The 18,459-nt window shown below is 40.7% G+C and overlaps 1 protein-coding gene across 1 annotated transcript; it reads right to left on the minus strand.

Annotated features, from left to right (window-relative positions):
* Positions 1 to 3,846: 3,846 nt before the first annotated feature.
* On the minus strand, positions 3,847 to 5,066 carry LOC144707968 (seed lectin-like). The gene has a single exon (XM_078581257.1). The coding sequence runs from the start codon at positions 4,957 to 4,959 to the stop codon at positions 4,078 to 4,080; it is 882 nt and encodes a 293-aa protein (XP_078437383.1). The 5' UTR covers positions 4,960 to 5,066; the 3' UTR covers positions 3,847 to 4,077.
* Positions 5,067 to 18,459: the final 13,393 nt, after the last annotated feature.

The raw sequence follows: 18,459 nt of genomic DNA on the forward strand, positions 1-18,459 counted from the left end.
ACAGGAGACTCCGAGAAAGAGACCCTGTGGTTTGGCGCAAGAACTCCAAAGCAACGCGTATAGGCAGTTGATGGTCGACACCCATGATGAGAGAACGAGACTGTCCATGCTGCATATGACAGGGCCGGTGGCGTGGGCAACAAAGGGCGGAGTGCACAAAGCATGGGTTCACTCATGCTTCAAGAGAACTTGCTTGAACGGCCTCTTGAACCTCTAATTCAAGAAAGAGATTCTTGACGGGAAGAAAGTAACCAAACAGTAACTTGTGAGGCAAAGCAGCAATCAACGGTAATGGCGTCGTGGAGGATGGCCATGTTGTACCGTGATCTAGCTTCGAGACTAACTATAGCTCTCTACGGCTAGGACAAAACTAAGAACAAATAAATTCAATTCACTTGATTTCAAATTCCAATATGTCTATCCTATTGGGCATGCCGGCTTTTATATAGGGCCGAAGGCATGCCCAATCAGGTGTAATTGGAGGGAACCGTCTCGAGACGAGCGGTTCTCTCAAAAAGATAAAAAATAAAACGTTCGAAAAGGATGTGGCCCAAAACACGATAGACCTTGTCCACATTTCAGTGGAGAAATTACAAAAAGAAAAAGAAATAATGAAAACACGTTCGGCTCCATCCTTACGCGGGGTACTTGAACGACGCAGCGCGGGCGTCGCCTCGAGCAGCTCGGTAAGGCTGTTGGCGTCCTTCCGTGCTGATCGCGAGATGGTCCCCCATCAAAACCAGTGCAAATTGTTTAGAAGAAAACTCCAATTCCAATGATAAACACCAAGAAGCTAAGTACATCATTGGCCTATTTATAGGCTTTGGAGGGAAGATAAGACTTTAAATAACGGTAAAAGTTCAAGTCCAAATTTATATGACTTCATTTTTGGGCTTCCCCACACTCTTAAGCGTCATGATTCCATCATGGTTGTTGTAGATCATTTTTCTAAAATGACCCATTTACAGTGCTCTCAGATCTCGGGTCCGAAGCTAGCGTTGGCGATGTGTAATGACGCGGGACGTCTCCTGCCATAGTGGTGTAACGTCCAGTGATGGTGCGTGGTCTTGTGTGGCACCGTTTATATTTTAGTTTGTGTATGTACATAGTCATAGATTTACATATATACATATTTTTTATATTTTTTATAGTCATATATTTACAGATTTATATATTTAGATATTTTGGTGTTAACATTCTTGTGTTGTTATGTATTTGCATGTTTACGTATTCATGTCATTTGTGATGTAAACAATTCGACGGAATCATCGGAATTGTTTACAACAGAGAAAATAGACATATGCAGTGCCAGAAATCAATGATGCAACTTTACCAGAACGAAAGATAGTCAATTGTTGCCGATTTAGATCAATGGTCAGGGGATGATACGATACTTCTAGGATCCGGACTGGCTCCCAATGACCCGATAGATTGGCACGAATACTGATAACGAAGGGAAGGCAATCACTACCCGAAAGTGTTCCAACCATCATCGATGACGATTCTAATCCAACGCCAAGAACCGATAATCCACCACCTTCAACAATTGAGGTGGCTAATTCTAATAATCTATTTGGCAGCAGAGTGTTGAAATAGGCACTGAAACAGGTAATCATGCAAAAAATTAAGGGGGAAGAAAGTTTACGGTGAAACCTGCATGCAACGACCTGATCGATGGTGAGGGGGGAGGAAGCCTTCGTAGAAGAATATATCAATTGCTACCAGGCAATCAACGCGTCAAGAATATATCAATTGGTACCAGGCAGATGGTCGAGAGGATCCCGGTATTGTAACGGTTTATATCGTCCACACTGCTGGCTGATAACAAAAGCGGTCGGTTCGATCAACGCGAAGAGAGAAGACCCTAGAGCGACGCCGATCGGTAATCAGTCGTCGAGTTCACTTTGCGGAGCCAATCTTAATCAAAGTAGACGGTTATGACAGCGATCGACCGATGGCCGCCCTCGAGGGGCCGTGGAAGACCGCCCTCGCGGGGCCGTGAGGCCATGTAAGAGTGCCCTCGTGGGGCTGTCGAAGAGTCAATCGATGCGAATGATGTCTTCTCGACGGTCGAAAAGAGGGGAAACGGTAGTCGGGGATGCGAAATGTATCCTGGTGACTCCACGAGTCTCCGTAGGATAAACTGACGCACTTAGATGGTAACTGCTTCGATTGCGGGAGGGGAGTCACCGTACTATGGTGAATAAAGGAATATGGCTAAAATTAAGACTGTCAGCAAGATGATCGTGCGGCGACAGGAACCACTTCGACCGTCGACTTCGAGTTCTTCACTCCGACTGGTAGACGTCGGTTGCACTCAAGGAGCGTCGAGATACCCACCAGATCGTGGGATATTTGATCACAAAAGTTTACTTCCAGACCTCCTGACCACGAGCCCTTGAACGTGGCTTGAGGGACCACGTACAAGCTAGGATGTCATGCAGAAGGGAAAACGGGACCCACCGGGAGAAAAACAACAAAACGGCGTTTTTTTTTTCTTCTTTTACCAGGAAGTCTGATCTCCCGCACTAGGGCGAAAATGGGCCATTAGGGTAATGATCCATTGAAAGGCATCCCCCCAATGAGTCAATTAAAAAAACAAAATACAAAATAAAAACAAATCCTACGCCTAAACAGGTGGCCCCATTGACTGTTCTTAAACACAAATAAATGCATAAATAAACATATTATGAGGTCGATCGTCAAGCCGTGTACTTGAAAGTTGGGTCCTTCGCATGGGCTCGGGCGTCACATCGTGGCTGCTGGCAAGCTTATGCAGGAGCTTCCCGATGGTCCTCCAATTTGTGTATCTTTCTATTTGTATTATTTGTGTATTTTATGTAATTTTCATGTTTACGTTATTTGTATCTATGTTATTTTTACATTTATTTGATTTTCATATTTATTTTATTTTCATATTTATGTATTCTATATATATATATATATTAGTCGTGTTTTTATCAGACTTGCATATTCATTTTATTATTTGTATATGTTATTTGCATATTTATGTTATTTTCATATTTATGTATTTTTCATATATGTTACTTCTATATTTTTGTTGTTTTGCATTTAAGTATTTTTTGTAAATATTATGTGCGTATTTATATTATTAGCCTATTGATGTTTTATATTTTATGATATTTAATATCTTGTTATTTCTCAAGTAAATATGAGTGGCACATTTGGCACATGGTAATAGTTCATGCGTAAAGCAACAAATGTGCAAATCTGCCTGTCAATAAAATATGTTGATATTTTTTCCCATAGTCTATACGCTCCGCTTTCGGTTTGATTTTCTTGTGAACCAAACCCGATACCCAACTTTCTGTAAATCCAATATTCCCAAACCAATGGTATCAGTTTAGTCCAATTTACCAGATTTCGGTAAAAAATGGCGAACCCTACGCACATGTAAATGGAGGAGAAAACTCTCACCCTCTCAACCTCGCACAGAGTGAAAAAAATAAAAAGAGTAATTTATCACACTTTGAGATAGGAAGGAACTAGGGATGCACACTATACAATGCTACAAAAAGAATTCGTACGTATTTAAGGCATTTCCCCATAACTGCTCATGCACTCAAAGCATGCTCATAGACTCAAAGCATGGCCGCAGACCTGTCCAAGGACTTGGTCTTCCACACGTACCAAAAGACCAGTGATCCATGCTGACTTGGCTCATTCCTTGACCCATTCAAACCAAGACCCCTAAAATAACTCATTGAATATTAGGCATCCAACATGATAATAAGGTAAGTCAATATTGCTTCTTTTCTCTTGTTCAGCGACATCAAACCTTTGTTCCACGTATGCCATACCAGCTGAACTCGAAGGAGGGTATGATTGCAAAATAATAATAAAATAAGATTAAAACATATATTTGTTTTTACTAAGAACGTTTGGGGGATGAACGACCAGTACAACGCCGCAGATCTAATCGAACCATAACTTAAATAAAGAGAAGTTTTAGATGATCAAGGTAATCGTAACACTACGACTCAAGGAACATTCTCTTCTGGTGTTTCCTCTGTTCATCCCTTCATACCTCTTCTCTCTTCTTGATCATCGGCTAGATTAGAATCTTGACCGATATCGCAACAAGAAAGATGTTATAATGGCCAAGGCTGCCGCTCCGGCTAACCCACTGCCGACCATGGCTGCACTGCTCTTCTTTTCCGGAGGAGAAGGCGCCGAGCAAGAAGGCTCTTGAAGCGGGGATGGGGTGGCGGAGATCGAGTTCCCGCTATCATTGGAGAGCTCTAAGTTCGAGCTGAAGCTCCAAGAATGTATCGCATGGCGTTCGAAATAATATCCAGTGCTGCCGGCGAAGCCAATAGTCACCATCTCTGGGAGCTGCTTCCTCAGATCGAGGGTATAAGAGAGTTCCCTATTGTTGCCGTTCTCCTGGGTGAAGCTGGCCTTTATTCTGGTGTTCTCCGGATCGTAAGTGATCTCGGCAGTGGCGGTGAAGTCATCGCTACCCCAGAACGGGTCCCAAGATCTCTCCTTTTCAGAATCTATATAGCCGACGTTAATCCCGATATGGGGCACGTCGGTATCCCACTCGTTTTGGTAGGTGTCGAACTCGAGGGCAACGACGGGGGCCTTGGCCGCAGGGCTCTCGTTGTAGCTGTTGAAGAGGGTGAGCTCGCCTCCGGTGGTGTTCTCCGGTAGAGCGTAGCCCACCGGAGCGAGAAAGAAGGCCATCCCATCGCCGTAACCAGGCGCGGAGGGGTCGCGAATGACGGAGAAGGAGAAGCGAGTGGAGAAGGACGCGATTTTGCCGGTCTTCTTGTCCCAGAGATGAACCGGCTCGGAGTAAACCGCACGGCCATAGCTGTACTGTGCGTCGTTGTTGAGCTCGAGAGAGCCCCTGACGACGGAGCCGTCTCCCTGGAAGAAGACGGAGGCCGGCAGGGGCGAGAAGCTGGGAAAGTCGAAAGAGGTTGTCTCCATGGATGGGAAAGTGTGTTGCAAAGTCCGGTTGCTTATTCTGTCTGGCGAGGAAGAATGGCCGAATCGTGTATAAAAGCAAGGCTTAACGCGTTTCGCTGGGACGGAAGGGTACGCCTATCAAAACCATCCTACCATACAGATTGAGTTCTGCTCGGCGGAGAACGCCCTTCTCCGCGTGCAACTGCGTCAAATTCTAAGGGTAGGAAAGAGACGAGAAGCATCATATTCGTTATCAAATTCTAATGGTGCGGAAAGTTAAACTCAGGTCCACATGGACCTACTCCGCCGGTCAGGTTTGTTGAGCGGACCGAATTTGTGGTCGAAACGTCAGCTCCAAGCTAACGGCCCCGAGAGTTAATTTTTATATCCGTCCTCATTAAATTTACCTTTCTCCCCATCTTACATCTAATTTCATCCTACATCCAATATGAATACAATTAAATAACATAAACTATATCCCCCTCATCACAAATGCAAACCGCTGAATTAAGAAATTTGGTAAGATGAAGTAGACGCTTAAACGAGCTGCTCTGTCTCTTCCTTCTCCCAAGGTTGGTTATCTACCTCTCCATCCATATATGTATGTATCTATCTATCTATGTACCTATGTATATATCCATCTATCTACCTTTCTATCTAATTATCTATGTGTTTTTTTTCATCGTCATTGATATGAATATTGTGCCATAGAGTATAATCTGCTTTGTGAAATCCTATCAGAGATAGGAATGCAGAACGTGGAGGGGAACTTACATAAAACTCGAATATACTATAGTTCGCTGGGATAAATGTTCGGAAAGATGGTGGTGTCAGTGATTCATCACTCAATGCTGCCCGTACCTCTCACTTATACGAATGTTCTAAAATGTGATAACACTAGTTCCTTTCATCATACCTTTCTGCGTGATAACTATTTTTTGCATCTCCTGGTACACCAATAGGCAAGTTAATTTACTGAAATCTTTCTTTCTATATCTATCGCTCTATCTATCTATCTATCTATCTATCTATCTATCTATCTATCTATCTATACATCCATCCATCTATCTATCTAGCTATCTATCTATCTATCTGTCTGTCTGTTTGTCTGTTTATATATCTGTGCATTTGTTTCACTCATTTTGTATCCGTCATTCCACTCTTTTTATTTCTGTCTTTCCCATCTTTCTGTTTTACACCAGTAGGTAAGTTCATTTACTGAAATCTATCTATCTACAGCTATCGTTCTATCTATCTATCTACTGTCTATGTATCTATCTGTCTATCTATATATCTATCTATGCATCCATCCATCTATCTATCTAGCTATCTATCTATCTATCTGTCTGTCTGTTTGTCTGTTTATATATCTGTGCATTTGTTTCACTCATTTTGTTTCCGTCATTCCACTCTTTTTATTTCTGTCTTTCCCATCTTTCTGTTTTACACCAGTAGGTAAGTTCATTTACTGAAATCTATCTATCTACAGCTATCGTTCTATCTATCTATCTACTATCTATGTATCTATCTGTCTATCTATCTATCTATCTATCTATCTGTCTATATATCTATCTATCTATCTGTCTGTCTATCTATCTAGCTATCTACCTACCTATCTATCTACCTATCTATCTACCTATCTACCTATCTATCTACCTATCTGTCTATCTAGCTATCTATCTACCTATCTACCTATCTATCTACCTATCTGTCTATCTAGCTATCTATCTACATGTCTATCTGTCTATCTATCTATCTATCTATCTATCTATCTATCTATCTATCTATCTATCTATCTATCTATCTATCTATCTATCTATCTATCTAGTTAGCTAGCTAGCTAGCTATGTATCTATATATCTCGCTATCTATCTATCTATTTATGTATGTATGTATGTATGTATGTATGTATGTATGTATGTATGTATGTATGTATGTATGTATGTATGTATGTATGTATGTATGTATGTATGTATGTATGTATGTATGTATGTATGTATGTATGTATGTATGTATGTATGTATGTATGTATGTATGTATGTATGTATGTATGTATGTATGTATGTATGTATGTATGTATGTATCTATCTATCTATCTATCTATCTATCTATCTATCTATCTATCTATCTATCCATCTATCTATCCATCTATCTATCTATCTATCTATCTATCTATCTATCTATTCATCTATCTATCTATCTATCTATCTACCTATATATCTATATACCTGTCTTTCTATCTGTCTATCTTTTTTAAAAAAGAAAAAAAAATTCATTGATGTGAACGTTTGAGTACATTGTTTTTAGTGCCCTTGGCAACACCATTTGTATGAGAATCTAGCTCCGGTGAAGTTTGAACTTCAAAAGCAATGAGATGTTGACAAGCTTTGATGTGATGCAGTTTGATTGCTTGGTTGATGCTCCATTGTTGGTAGTTGCTGTCTTGTAGAGTAAGATTTACTGTCATTTATTTCCATCCGTAAAATTTTCTTCCGCCCATCAGGTCGGTCTGTTTGCACCACCCGACATTTCTTTGCTTCTCTGAGTGATTGTCTCGTAGACAGGGTTGGATTTGTTTCTCTATCCCTATTTTCATTCTGTTGTTTCCTTCTCTTGGGCCAGTTGTGATGAAAAATTGCTCTTTCGTGCTACATCGTGACCTTCTTTGTTGAAAGTTTAATCTGTTCTAAATGGAAACACAAAAACACACATGTGCATCTCAAGTTGAACTCGGATATATTAGGATCAACATGAGAGCTATTAGTTCATAGAAAGGCAATGAAAAAAAAAATTATTAATAAATTTCAAGTACAATCTAGTTTATGTTATCAGTTTTCAAGATTGTGACAGTCATAGATTTCAAATGATGTTACCTTTATCCATGATGCTCATATAATCGTATAGGCTTTGAAAAGTGACTTGGAGGCAATGTTGAGGTCAAACCATAGTAGTAAAAAGTGACCATCTCCCCAAAAACACAGATTCTGTAATAGAGTCAATGACTATCTATCTATGTATCTATCTATCTATCTGTATGTATGTCTGTTTGTTTGTTTATATATCTATCTGGTTATTTCTGCCTCTGTCCTCTTTGTGCATTTGTTTTACTCCTTTTATTTCTGTCACTCCACTCTAATTTATTATTTCTGTTTTTTAGCAAGCTACTATTTCTGCCTCGGTCGTATTTGTGCATGAAATATTAATTACATATCAACAAATCATGCCTTCCATGAAAAGTTAGATGGTAAACTTGCTCATACCTTATCATATAGTTCAGAAAGAGAATCTATTAGTTCCTTTTTCCCAGATATTATGTAATAGACCAGAGTGAGTTTAGAACTCTCAAGAAATGGGTGACCTGCACATTTCTCAAGACAATACACACTCTGTGTCAATAGGTCGCATCATGGCGGTAGATACCTGTGCTATATGTTCTGAATTAGTAGGAGATATTATACTTTTCTCATTCAGGTGAGGACTAATTGCAAAGTGACTACCAATCAACTTAAGCAGTAAGTATATCCTTTTCTTCCCTCTAATTAATGGAGTAGGAGAAAGTCCTTTTTCCTGCATCATCTATAGAAGCTTTATTATTTCCTTATTTTGCAATATGTTTTGCACTCCAAATATACAGACATATGTTGTTGTTGGTCAAAAACTACTTTAAAAGGACACATTGCCAAAAGAGTTTCATGCTTCATCCAAATTTTTTCACCAATCGCAATCATCAGGAATAACAAAGTATAATTATTTACTGAATAATGACCTGATTCCAGCTCCAAATCTCGAGTGTTTAAAATATTGGTCTGGTTCCTTCCAAAAGTATCAGCGGCTATACTTGAGATAATTTTTCTTGTAATTAGACATCCACTCTAAAAATATCATAACTATCAAAAAAGCATTTCACAATATGCACTCACCATTGATTTTCTTTGCATAGACTATTAGTAATTGCCACAAGGAATTGCATCTCCAAGAGGGATGACATACGTCACATCCAATTCAAACAAATGATCAACAACAGCTTTATCATATTCTATAAAATCATACTTTTGAAATAATAATATCCTACTTTTGAGTCTTTGTTTGACCTCATTTATAGGTGAAAGTTTTGAAACAATACTTTTTGTTAGGAAAAGGATTTTGATGATTTAATATAATAAATATTAAATGAAATTAATTAAGTAGTTGAATATAGTAGTAATATATAAACATTTATTAGATAAATATGTGATGGAGTATATTAGGGATAATAAGTTTATAATTAAGGTAGAAGCCCAATAAGACAAGGAAAATTGGGCCCAATAACAGTTGAAGGCTATAAATATCCAATGTAGTCTTTTTTCTAAGGTATTCCTTTGGTGCTTATTCTCTCTCTTCTCTTGAAAAATCGTGATCTCTCTCTCTCTCAACTGAAAGTTCTTGAAAGTTCTGGCTGGTGGTGAGGAAATTCAAGACTGGTGGACATCATCATCTGCATGTTTGTGATTACTGATTCTTCAAGAAAATCCTGGTTAGATTGTTCCATATCTTGTTGAAGGTTCTTAATACCAATTTCTTGATTTCTTGAAATAAAGATACCAATTTCTTGATTTCTGCTGAAATTAATTTGAAGGTTCTTGAAATTCATTGACTTTCGTAAGTTAGAATCTAAAATCGAAATTTGAACATTCATAATTTGAAAAACTGATTTTGATCTTGGATTTCTGAAATCTAAATAACAAGTTGTTTTCGGTTTTTTGATTATGCGAAATCAAACATAAAATCTAATTGAAATCGTGATCGATAAAGATTAAACATTAAATCGCTTTTTACTACATTGTCAATTGATATAAAATTCAATTCGATTTTGATGTTTGCAATTATTTGAAATCATATAACTAACTTTCTTGGATTTCTTGATTATTGAATTTATTGACAGCTTTAAATCTATTTGAATTCTTTGATTAATTCAAATTAGTTTTGAATTCGATTTCAAACAATTAGAATATTTTAGGCGTCCTAATTCTAATTGAATTTAAGTAACGTTCTTGAAATTCAGTTTTCTTCGGATATAAGAAATTCAATTTGAAAACTATTCATTCATCTTGTAAACTTGAATTTTGAATTTTAGATTGGATGAAATTTAAATAACTATCTAAATCAATTTCTTGAATGCATTAACTCGCAAATTCAAATACATTTGATATCTCCCATATATATATATTTGATCATAATTGAAATACCTATTGGATTTGAATTGATATATCTTTGTTATATCTGATCAGATTTGATACAAGTGTTTGATTTAAATTGATATCATCTAACTACATTGGATCAGAATTGATATAACTATTTGATTTGAATTGATATTTCCTAAATCACATTCGATCAGGATTTACACAGTGAAATTGTTGGATTTAATTTGAAATTTCCTAAATCACATTCGATTAGGATTTACATAGTGAAATTGTTTGATTTAATTTGAGATTTCTAAATCACATTCGATCAGATTCACTATAATTACTTTATTTGAATTGATATTTTTTAAATCACATTTAACTTGAGTTAAGACAATTGATCTTTAATATTGATTGATCTGATTGTCTACTTTGAATATTTCTGATATTAGTAAACATCAATTGATTTCATTGGACTATCTTATCACAATTGAGCAAAATTATTACCAGTTGATATAAGTTTAGATTTTGACTGCATTTGATTATATCCATTGGTAGTTGACATCGATCGACATTTGATACACGGTTTGTGACTTGAAAGTGGAAAAACAGAATTTAGGAGAGAATTAGTGTTAGGAGAAAAGTTGACTTAAGGTCAATAAAGATATTGTCATTATATTGCTTTTCAGGGAAGTGCACTAATAGGTGAAAGATCACATCCACTTGAACACGGGAAGGTGGCCTGAGACGTGAGGACTTCATCAGCACAGAGTGGACTCAGGAGAGGCTCAAAAAGTTGCTGGAAGCTGAGAAGGCACTCGATTGAGGTTGAGGAAGACGTCGGCACCGAGCAAGTGTTTTTTTTTGTGTGTGATTACTTGAGATCAGTGCGAGCGATTGTACATCGCAAACAGTTTTTATCACTTTGCATTTGCCAAAGTGATTAGTGGAGTCAGGGCGACTCCTCGGGTGAGGCGCGGCTGCAGTAAGGGCACATTAGTGCCCCGAAGCAGGGTAAAATTTTATTCTCCCTTGAGTGAAGTAAGTGAGAGTAAAACAAGGAATCTATATAAATAAAAAGAAGTTGAACTAATTCACCCCCTCTTAGTTCTTCAATTTTTAAAATACCTATTACTTTACAACGAAGAAAATATGACAAACTTTGATAATTTTAAAACAATGGCTAGTAATTCGTCTTCAGGAATAATTAGTTTACCTTGACATCTTTTAACCTATTACTCACATATTAGATAACCTCCATCTTTCTTTCCTTTGAGTCAAGACCTGTCCCATTGGAACTATGTTGTATTAAACATAAGATTAAATGGTTAACTCAATTTTAGAGCTGAGAGAACAAGTTTTTCTATGAGTGCTTTCTTAATAGTATTGAATGTAACACTTACATTAAATGCCTAAGGGATCATTTAAGCTGAATTGAGTTGGCAGAAAAAAGTTAGATTCTGCATCACTTCTATCTTGGCGTTCTGATATTCTGGGAACTAGGGATATAGGTTACTGATACCAAATATCACGAACCTAGGTCAAGTGATGAGCTCCTTTGATTAAGCAATAAATTTTCACTCCTCACTGATAGGGAAATGAGGGTTGAATCATAGATAGCAATAGACCAAATACAAGAGGATTTAAGCTAAAAACATGTATCTAAGAGTTATAGTAGTTATATTCTGTTTTATTTTAAAAAATGGTGTGTAAACCATATTTAATTTTGCTTTTAACCATCTAATGATTCTTACTTAAAAAAAAATCAGGTAAGTTCAGAAAAAAATTAAGAGTTTTTATATATTGTTTTGGATTTTCTGAAGATTTAATTCATCAAACTTAAATTTGGAAGAAATTCAGAAGAAAATAACTACTTCTTTAACAAATCTTGGTCAAAAGTGAGTTTCAATCAATATTTTCCACATCCTATTTCAGGCCACTCTTGTGGGGTCTGCCTGTTAGGTTTTGTGGCTTGGTTCATCCAGGGAAAAAATGTTCCATGGATGCGAAAGTGTGTTGATCGATTCACAATCGATCTTTAAAATCAACATACAGAATGTACCTTTTCGGGAACTTATTCCACCCTTGACATGCTCACTTTGAGATTGTTCCAAGGTTGTTAGCGTGTCCGGCTTCTAGAAGTATCCACGCGATCACCCGGCTGTTGGATCTCCACCTCTTCCTCTTCAACTCTTGTTTGAAACTTTCTCCTTGGTTGATGTAAAGAATGAATAAAGAATGGGGATCTCAAATCAGGCTTCCGTGGGTGCTTAAAATGAGACCCCTTTCCCCCTTTATATTTCACTAAAGTTTTTTCTCAAAAACCCTCCAAAGTAAAATATATACACCAATGCCCTTATGACCTTGTGCGTGTGACCCTCTAGACCCATGTAGCCTTCTAGTTAATAAATTTAATGGCCCAATAATATTTATTGAATAGTCTTATTAATTAACTATATCGACATATAGATTATTAAATAAGGATCAAATTAACCCAATCGATAGCTTAAGTTTCCTGCCCGTGGGTGCGAAGTTACACGTCGTGCTCTAGAAGATACTGAGTAGTCTTGAACTCCCTCATGGAACCTTTACAGTCATCGGTTACCATATATGTATAATCCATCATCCGCGCAAGACTCTCAATCAACTTAGGGTATAGTTTATCGTCAAACCCTAACTCATCATTCGATTAGTACTGATGTGTGATGGGGATCATTGGAGATCACCATCTCCAATAACCTCGCTACCCTAGCCAGGGATTTTTCTGCATTGTTTCCCTCAAGTCAATATCCTCTTAAACCGAGGGCGGATGATCCCATCTTGACCACTCAATCATATCCATAAGCTTCTTACTACATTCGATCTATTACTTATTTGAATCCCATGATTAGAGGCTAATAAGTCATAGTAAAAATATAGTTGTCCACTCACAAGATGTCCTTGGTGTCTCCAGTCAGTGGACCACTTATACAACCGCGACTTGAATCAACCTAATTGACGTTTAAGTATAATACCATTTAGGGATTTGTACAAATCAATTCAGTGAACTCTTTCTCCAAAGAGCATCCACTATTTTTCTTTAGTGTCGCCACACTAATAGCTACAAGATCAGTTATACTTATCACATAAGTAACATCAGCTAGTGCTATAATATGCGGATAATTTGATGTCCTTCTCGACTATCCATTGAATAGGAATATTAAGAATACATGTAATTATAGACGAGTATAAGCTTCATGTGGCTGGAGACCAAAGCATCAAGAAATCACTCCCAGAACTCCTACTAGCTCTAGAAGCCCAAGTGGTTATCTCTCTTTATTTTTGGTAGGATGATTCAATCTAGAACCATCCCATATTGTCCAATGGAAATGATCATTAGTAATGCTCAACCTTTCATTAGTAATGCTCAATCTCCCAGCGCGCAAAGTCAAGGGCTAACCCTGCCCTGTTGGTGGACTTATGAAGAACATGTCCCTCTTGAGTGTCATGATGATTCGGGATTGAGCGACCGTTCGAGTCCATTAGGCGGGTGAATGCATTGTTAAAATGTGAAATGTGTTGATAAAAATCAATGAGAAGTGCAACTGGGCGTTGAAGTACCTAAACGACCAATAAATCACGGTGAGGGGGTCATGGGTATGCAACGAGGTTCCCAATGACCTAGACGTCAGGTTGAAGAGCGCACACGCTCGACAATCCCACCAAGGGTGTATCGACATGACTCCTATCCCTCAAGATGTCAATCCTACCTACCCAATCCTAACCGTGGCAGTGGTGACGCGCTCAGGGAGGCACAGAGAGAAATAATGGACATGTAAATAGGGAGATGTGCGAGCATACCTGGATAGACATGGCCCGATCATCAGTGATAGTGGTGATGGGAGTTGGTGTGGGGTCCATCGGTGTTGCAAATAGTGGGCAGAGTGGCATGCGTGACTTTGGTATGGTTGGCATGCGGCAACAAAATCAGGCGGAGTGGGCGGTGGTGGCACATGTGGCATGTGATGCGGCAAATAGATGCATGCTACAGCGAGGGCAGCACAACTAGTGGGGCAGCACGGCAGGCCGTGCTGAGGAGCACGAACAGAGTGCAGGCAAACGGATGGTGTGTACGACAGTGAGGGGGTCGTGGGTGGTGAGCGAGACTGTAGTGGTAGTAGTGACGGTAGCGGTGGTGCCTGTAAGGATAGCAGCGACATTGGCAGAGGCAGCGGTGGCAGAGGCACGGCAAGTTGGCGGTGTCAGCAATCTTGAGCGTGCATGGTGTGCGGGCAGCGCACGAGGCGATCCGATGGCAGTGTGGGAGGCAATGCAGTGACACAGAGGCAATGCGATGGCCCAAAGATGGGGTGATGACAAGGGCAGGAGCTGCGCAGGGTGAGCATGGGTGGCGCAGGCAGACGGCACGATGGGACCATGCAGACGGCGGTGTGTAGGGTGAGAGGGCAGAGCGCGAGGCACAATGGTGGCGTAGGGCGCGGGTGAACATGGGGGTCATGGGTGAGTGTGTCCGGTAGGGCGGCCAATGTGGGCCCAGCGGCAGTGGCAAGCAACAACAGCGGTGGCAACGGATGGTGGTGGCGTGAGCAATAGTGAGGGTGACAGGCAACGATAGCAATGACGGCTGAAGGTGGCAGCTTTGGTAGTGGCAACGGCGGTGGCGGCAGCCGAAATTAGGTTTTCAAACAGGGTGCCATTGTTGCAGTGGTATTTTTATAAGTAACTCAAAGAGTAAAAAAAACAATAAAAAAACGTAACACTCTTTTTTCTCATTTTCTTCTCTAAGTGAGGGGGTACCCCCTCCCCTTTACATAGGGGATGAATACTGGCCTCCCCCCTATAGAAATTAAAGTGAAAAGGCACACATGTAGGTCATGTGGGCTCCTCTAGTGAGGAGAGATCCACACACAGGCTCACGTAGACCATACACACACATACACATGGGCAACACACATAGGCCCACACTTACAAATACATAGGACCACGTACAAGGCTGTTAAAACAAAGAAGCCATAAAAGCACAAACGAAGATAACATCAACCTCTAGGGGCCAGTTGACTAGGCCGAATACGCGAATGCTAGGTCTTCCGCCTCAGCATTGGCTCCTTGAACTGGTTGAGACTGGTCTTCGGAGCTAGATGGTCCCCATCAGAGTGGTTCAATCCAAAATGAGGCATTATCATTCCACCATCGTAGTGCCCCAATAGCATGCCATGGCATCACCATTGGGGTTTGGTTATTTGTGAATTCCCCCCTCTAATCCTATTGTTGATTGTAGTTGACAGTTGACCCATTGATGCACAAGAAGTTTTTTCTCTATAATTAGGCGAGGTGGCATATCCTTTTTGGGCCTTAAAAGTCCTCGTTGGAATTGTTATTAGGAAGGCACCCAGGTGTTGGGGCCTTGACCCTAATCTCCAGTGAGGTGGGGAGCACATGCTTCAAAAAGTTTTCTCATGTCAATGCCCTGTTAACATCAAATATGTAGTGATAAAAAGTTTATTTATGATTTATTTTTATCGAGAATTTGACAAAAAATATCATCTTATTCATGTTGAAAATAAGATTAACACTCAGTTTTTAAATTGATCCTAGCTAATGTGGTCTAATGACTTATAAACTAGCCCACTTGACTATCTTGAATCAAGTAGTTTTTCTCATGATTTCCTTGGCGTTTCATTGTATTACATGACATAGGTAATCATAATATTAATGATATATCTATGATGGAGGAGAAAGGGAGCTAAAGCACAATGAAGCCCACTATGGAGCAGGCCCAATATGATTCCCTAAAGGAGCTTAACCCCAATCAAAGGAAGGGCCTATTTTTAAGGAAAAACTCAAGTGGTTGGTTAATGTTGCTTTCTTATAAAGGGGCACAAAATTTACAGGCCAAATCTCCAAATCCCTTTTATTCAAAAGGTGACACATTCTAGGTTTCTCACATTGAGAATATACCCCTTTTCTTCTGCATTGTAATCATCCCTGAATCTTTGTCCCAAACTCCCTTTTGGTATGATTTAGTCGATAAATCTTTATTGGATCCACTATTTTTGAGTGTCAATGACGTAGGACAACTAAGGAAAAGGTGACTGAGGGGATGGATGGGTTGACGACAGGTATGGGTAATAGGCGGATTATAGGTAGGGATAAAACAGTCCACAGAGATTCACGATCAAATTCGGATTTATAAACCGATGAAAATCTGGTGGTGCAGCTCCGACCCTTTTCGAGGGCGGGAGTACTGTCTTTCCCCACCGCGACGATGCCTAAGCACCGAAATCAATACCCGAATTCACGTCACAAGGGAATACTCGAGAAGAGGAGAGAAGAGATAGAATCTCAAACCAAATCTAAATCTGACGGCGGTGGAAACTTCTCGGGAAAACACTGAACGAGGAACACTTCGACACCAAAGAGTTCAGGCGTACCTCGGCACCGTAGTGTGTGAAGAGGTTGCGGGCAATTCTGATCGTGACGAAGCTGGGGGAATCCGGGCGTTGAGCGGCCCACTGGACGAGGACGAGGCTGGACGTTCTGGGCGTTGAACGGCCCTGGTTGAGTGCGGTTGTCGTGGGCGCAACGTCAAGCGTAGGCGAACACCCACGCGCGCGAAGCGTGCGAAGGGTGCGCGGAGCGCACGGAGCAGCGCGCGCAGGCGCTGAGCGAGCGAAGCGCACGGAGCGCCGGCGCGCGCGCGGGTTGAAGCGCCGACGGCGTCTGGACAGAGGCAGCCGGAATGCGGCCTCGGGCGGCCCTGGCAAAGGCTGCCTAGGCGGCGCAGGCGGCGCGCGGGCGACGCACGGTCGCTGTGCAGGCGGCGCGTGGGCGGCTCGCGGGTAGCCTGGGCAGCCTTGGGCGAGAGAGAGAGGGTGAGAGGGAGAAAAGAGAGAGAGAGAGAGAGAGAGAGAGAGAGAGAGAAAGAGAGAGAATGGAGAGGAGACGGGAGGCCGACGTCGCGAGGCGGCGGTGGCGGCGGCAGCGGCGACAAAGGCTAGGGTTAAGAGGGACAGGGGAGGTTGGGCAGTCCTCCAAGAAGAGTTAACAAAACTTAATTCTTGAAATAATGACTGCCTGATGTTTCTTGAAAACAATGGCCTATATATAGGCCTTGGAGCAAAGAGAAAATAAAGACGAGAAAATAAAGACGTGCGTTGTGTCACTCCAAAGGGCTGTTGTGGATCTGCCTCTGGTGTCGTGTCATGACACGCGTAGGGACGTGCGTGGGTGGAGACGTGCTTGTCGACGGTTGTGGCATGTTGACTTTTGTTGACTCCGGTTGACCGTGGTCCATAGCGGGCGTGTTGACTCCGGTTGACCGAGGTGACGCGTTCGGTGCTGAAGTGTTGGCGTCCTTGCCATCAGTCAGGTTGGGTGAAGAAGGGAAGTAGTTTATCATATTTGTAGGAAACTGAAGAACAAAGGGAGTGACACCACAGGTTGGTGCATTCTCAGAGGTTCCTGCCTAACATATTATATCTTCCCAGATTGATTAGTATAGGTTCTGATAGCCAATACCAAGGGCTTTCTAACGCCAAAAACAATGCTTAAAAAGTTTTCATACAACTCAGGTTATTTCATTTTTAGTGAACATGAAAACCAAAGATCCACCACATGTTTTCTAGGCTGCTACACCAAGTCCAGGATAAGGAATAGTAAACGTCTTCTGTCATGTCATTCGTGATGATGACGGATCCATAAAGGATGACATGAAGGTGAAGGATGATGAATTTTAGCCCCGTGATGTTGACAAAAGACATGGCAAAAAACCAATGATGGGTGATGTGAAGGTAATGGAGGGTCTTAGACATGAGGTGATGGGACAGCCATCATAGATGACAATGGTGATGGAAATCTTAAAACATTAAAAAAGGGGGGAAAAGGGACACTAAAATTGTGTTATATTTTGAAGAAAAGAAGAGATACAGAGAGGGAGAGAGAGATAAAGAGATATATATTTACCGAGAGTGAGGGAGAGGGAGAAAGAGAGTACGAGAGCTGGAGGTATCTCAAAAAAGGGAGAGAGAGGGATCCAAAGAGGGAGGGAAAGAGAGAGAGAAAAGTAGAGGGATATTGATCAAAAGAGAGATTGATTGAGAGAGGGAGAGGGAGAGCGAGAGAGAGAGAGAGAGGCAAAGTGATAGAGAGAGAGAGAGATTGACCAAGAGAGAGAGGCAAAGTGTGAGAGAGAGAGAGAAAGAGAGAGAGATTGACCCATACAAAGGGAAAGGGAGTTTGAAAGAGGGAGAGAGAGAGAGATTGTGATGCAAAACAACGTCACAGTGTCGTCGTCCAGACGGGTATCAAGACGATGCTCTGATACCAATTTGATGTCAGACGTCGTCGAGGATGTCGTCCGGTC

The sequence above is a fragment of the Wolffia australiana genome, chromosome 9 (assembly GCF_029677425.1).
Source record: "Wolffia australiana isolate 7733 chromosome 9, ASM2967742v1".
NCBI lineage: Eukaryota > Viridiplantae > Streptophyta > Magnoliopsida > Alismatales > Araceae > Wolffia > Wolffia australiana.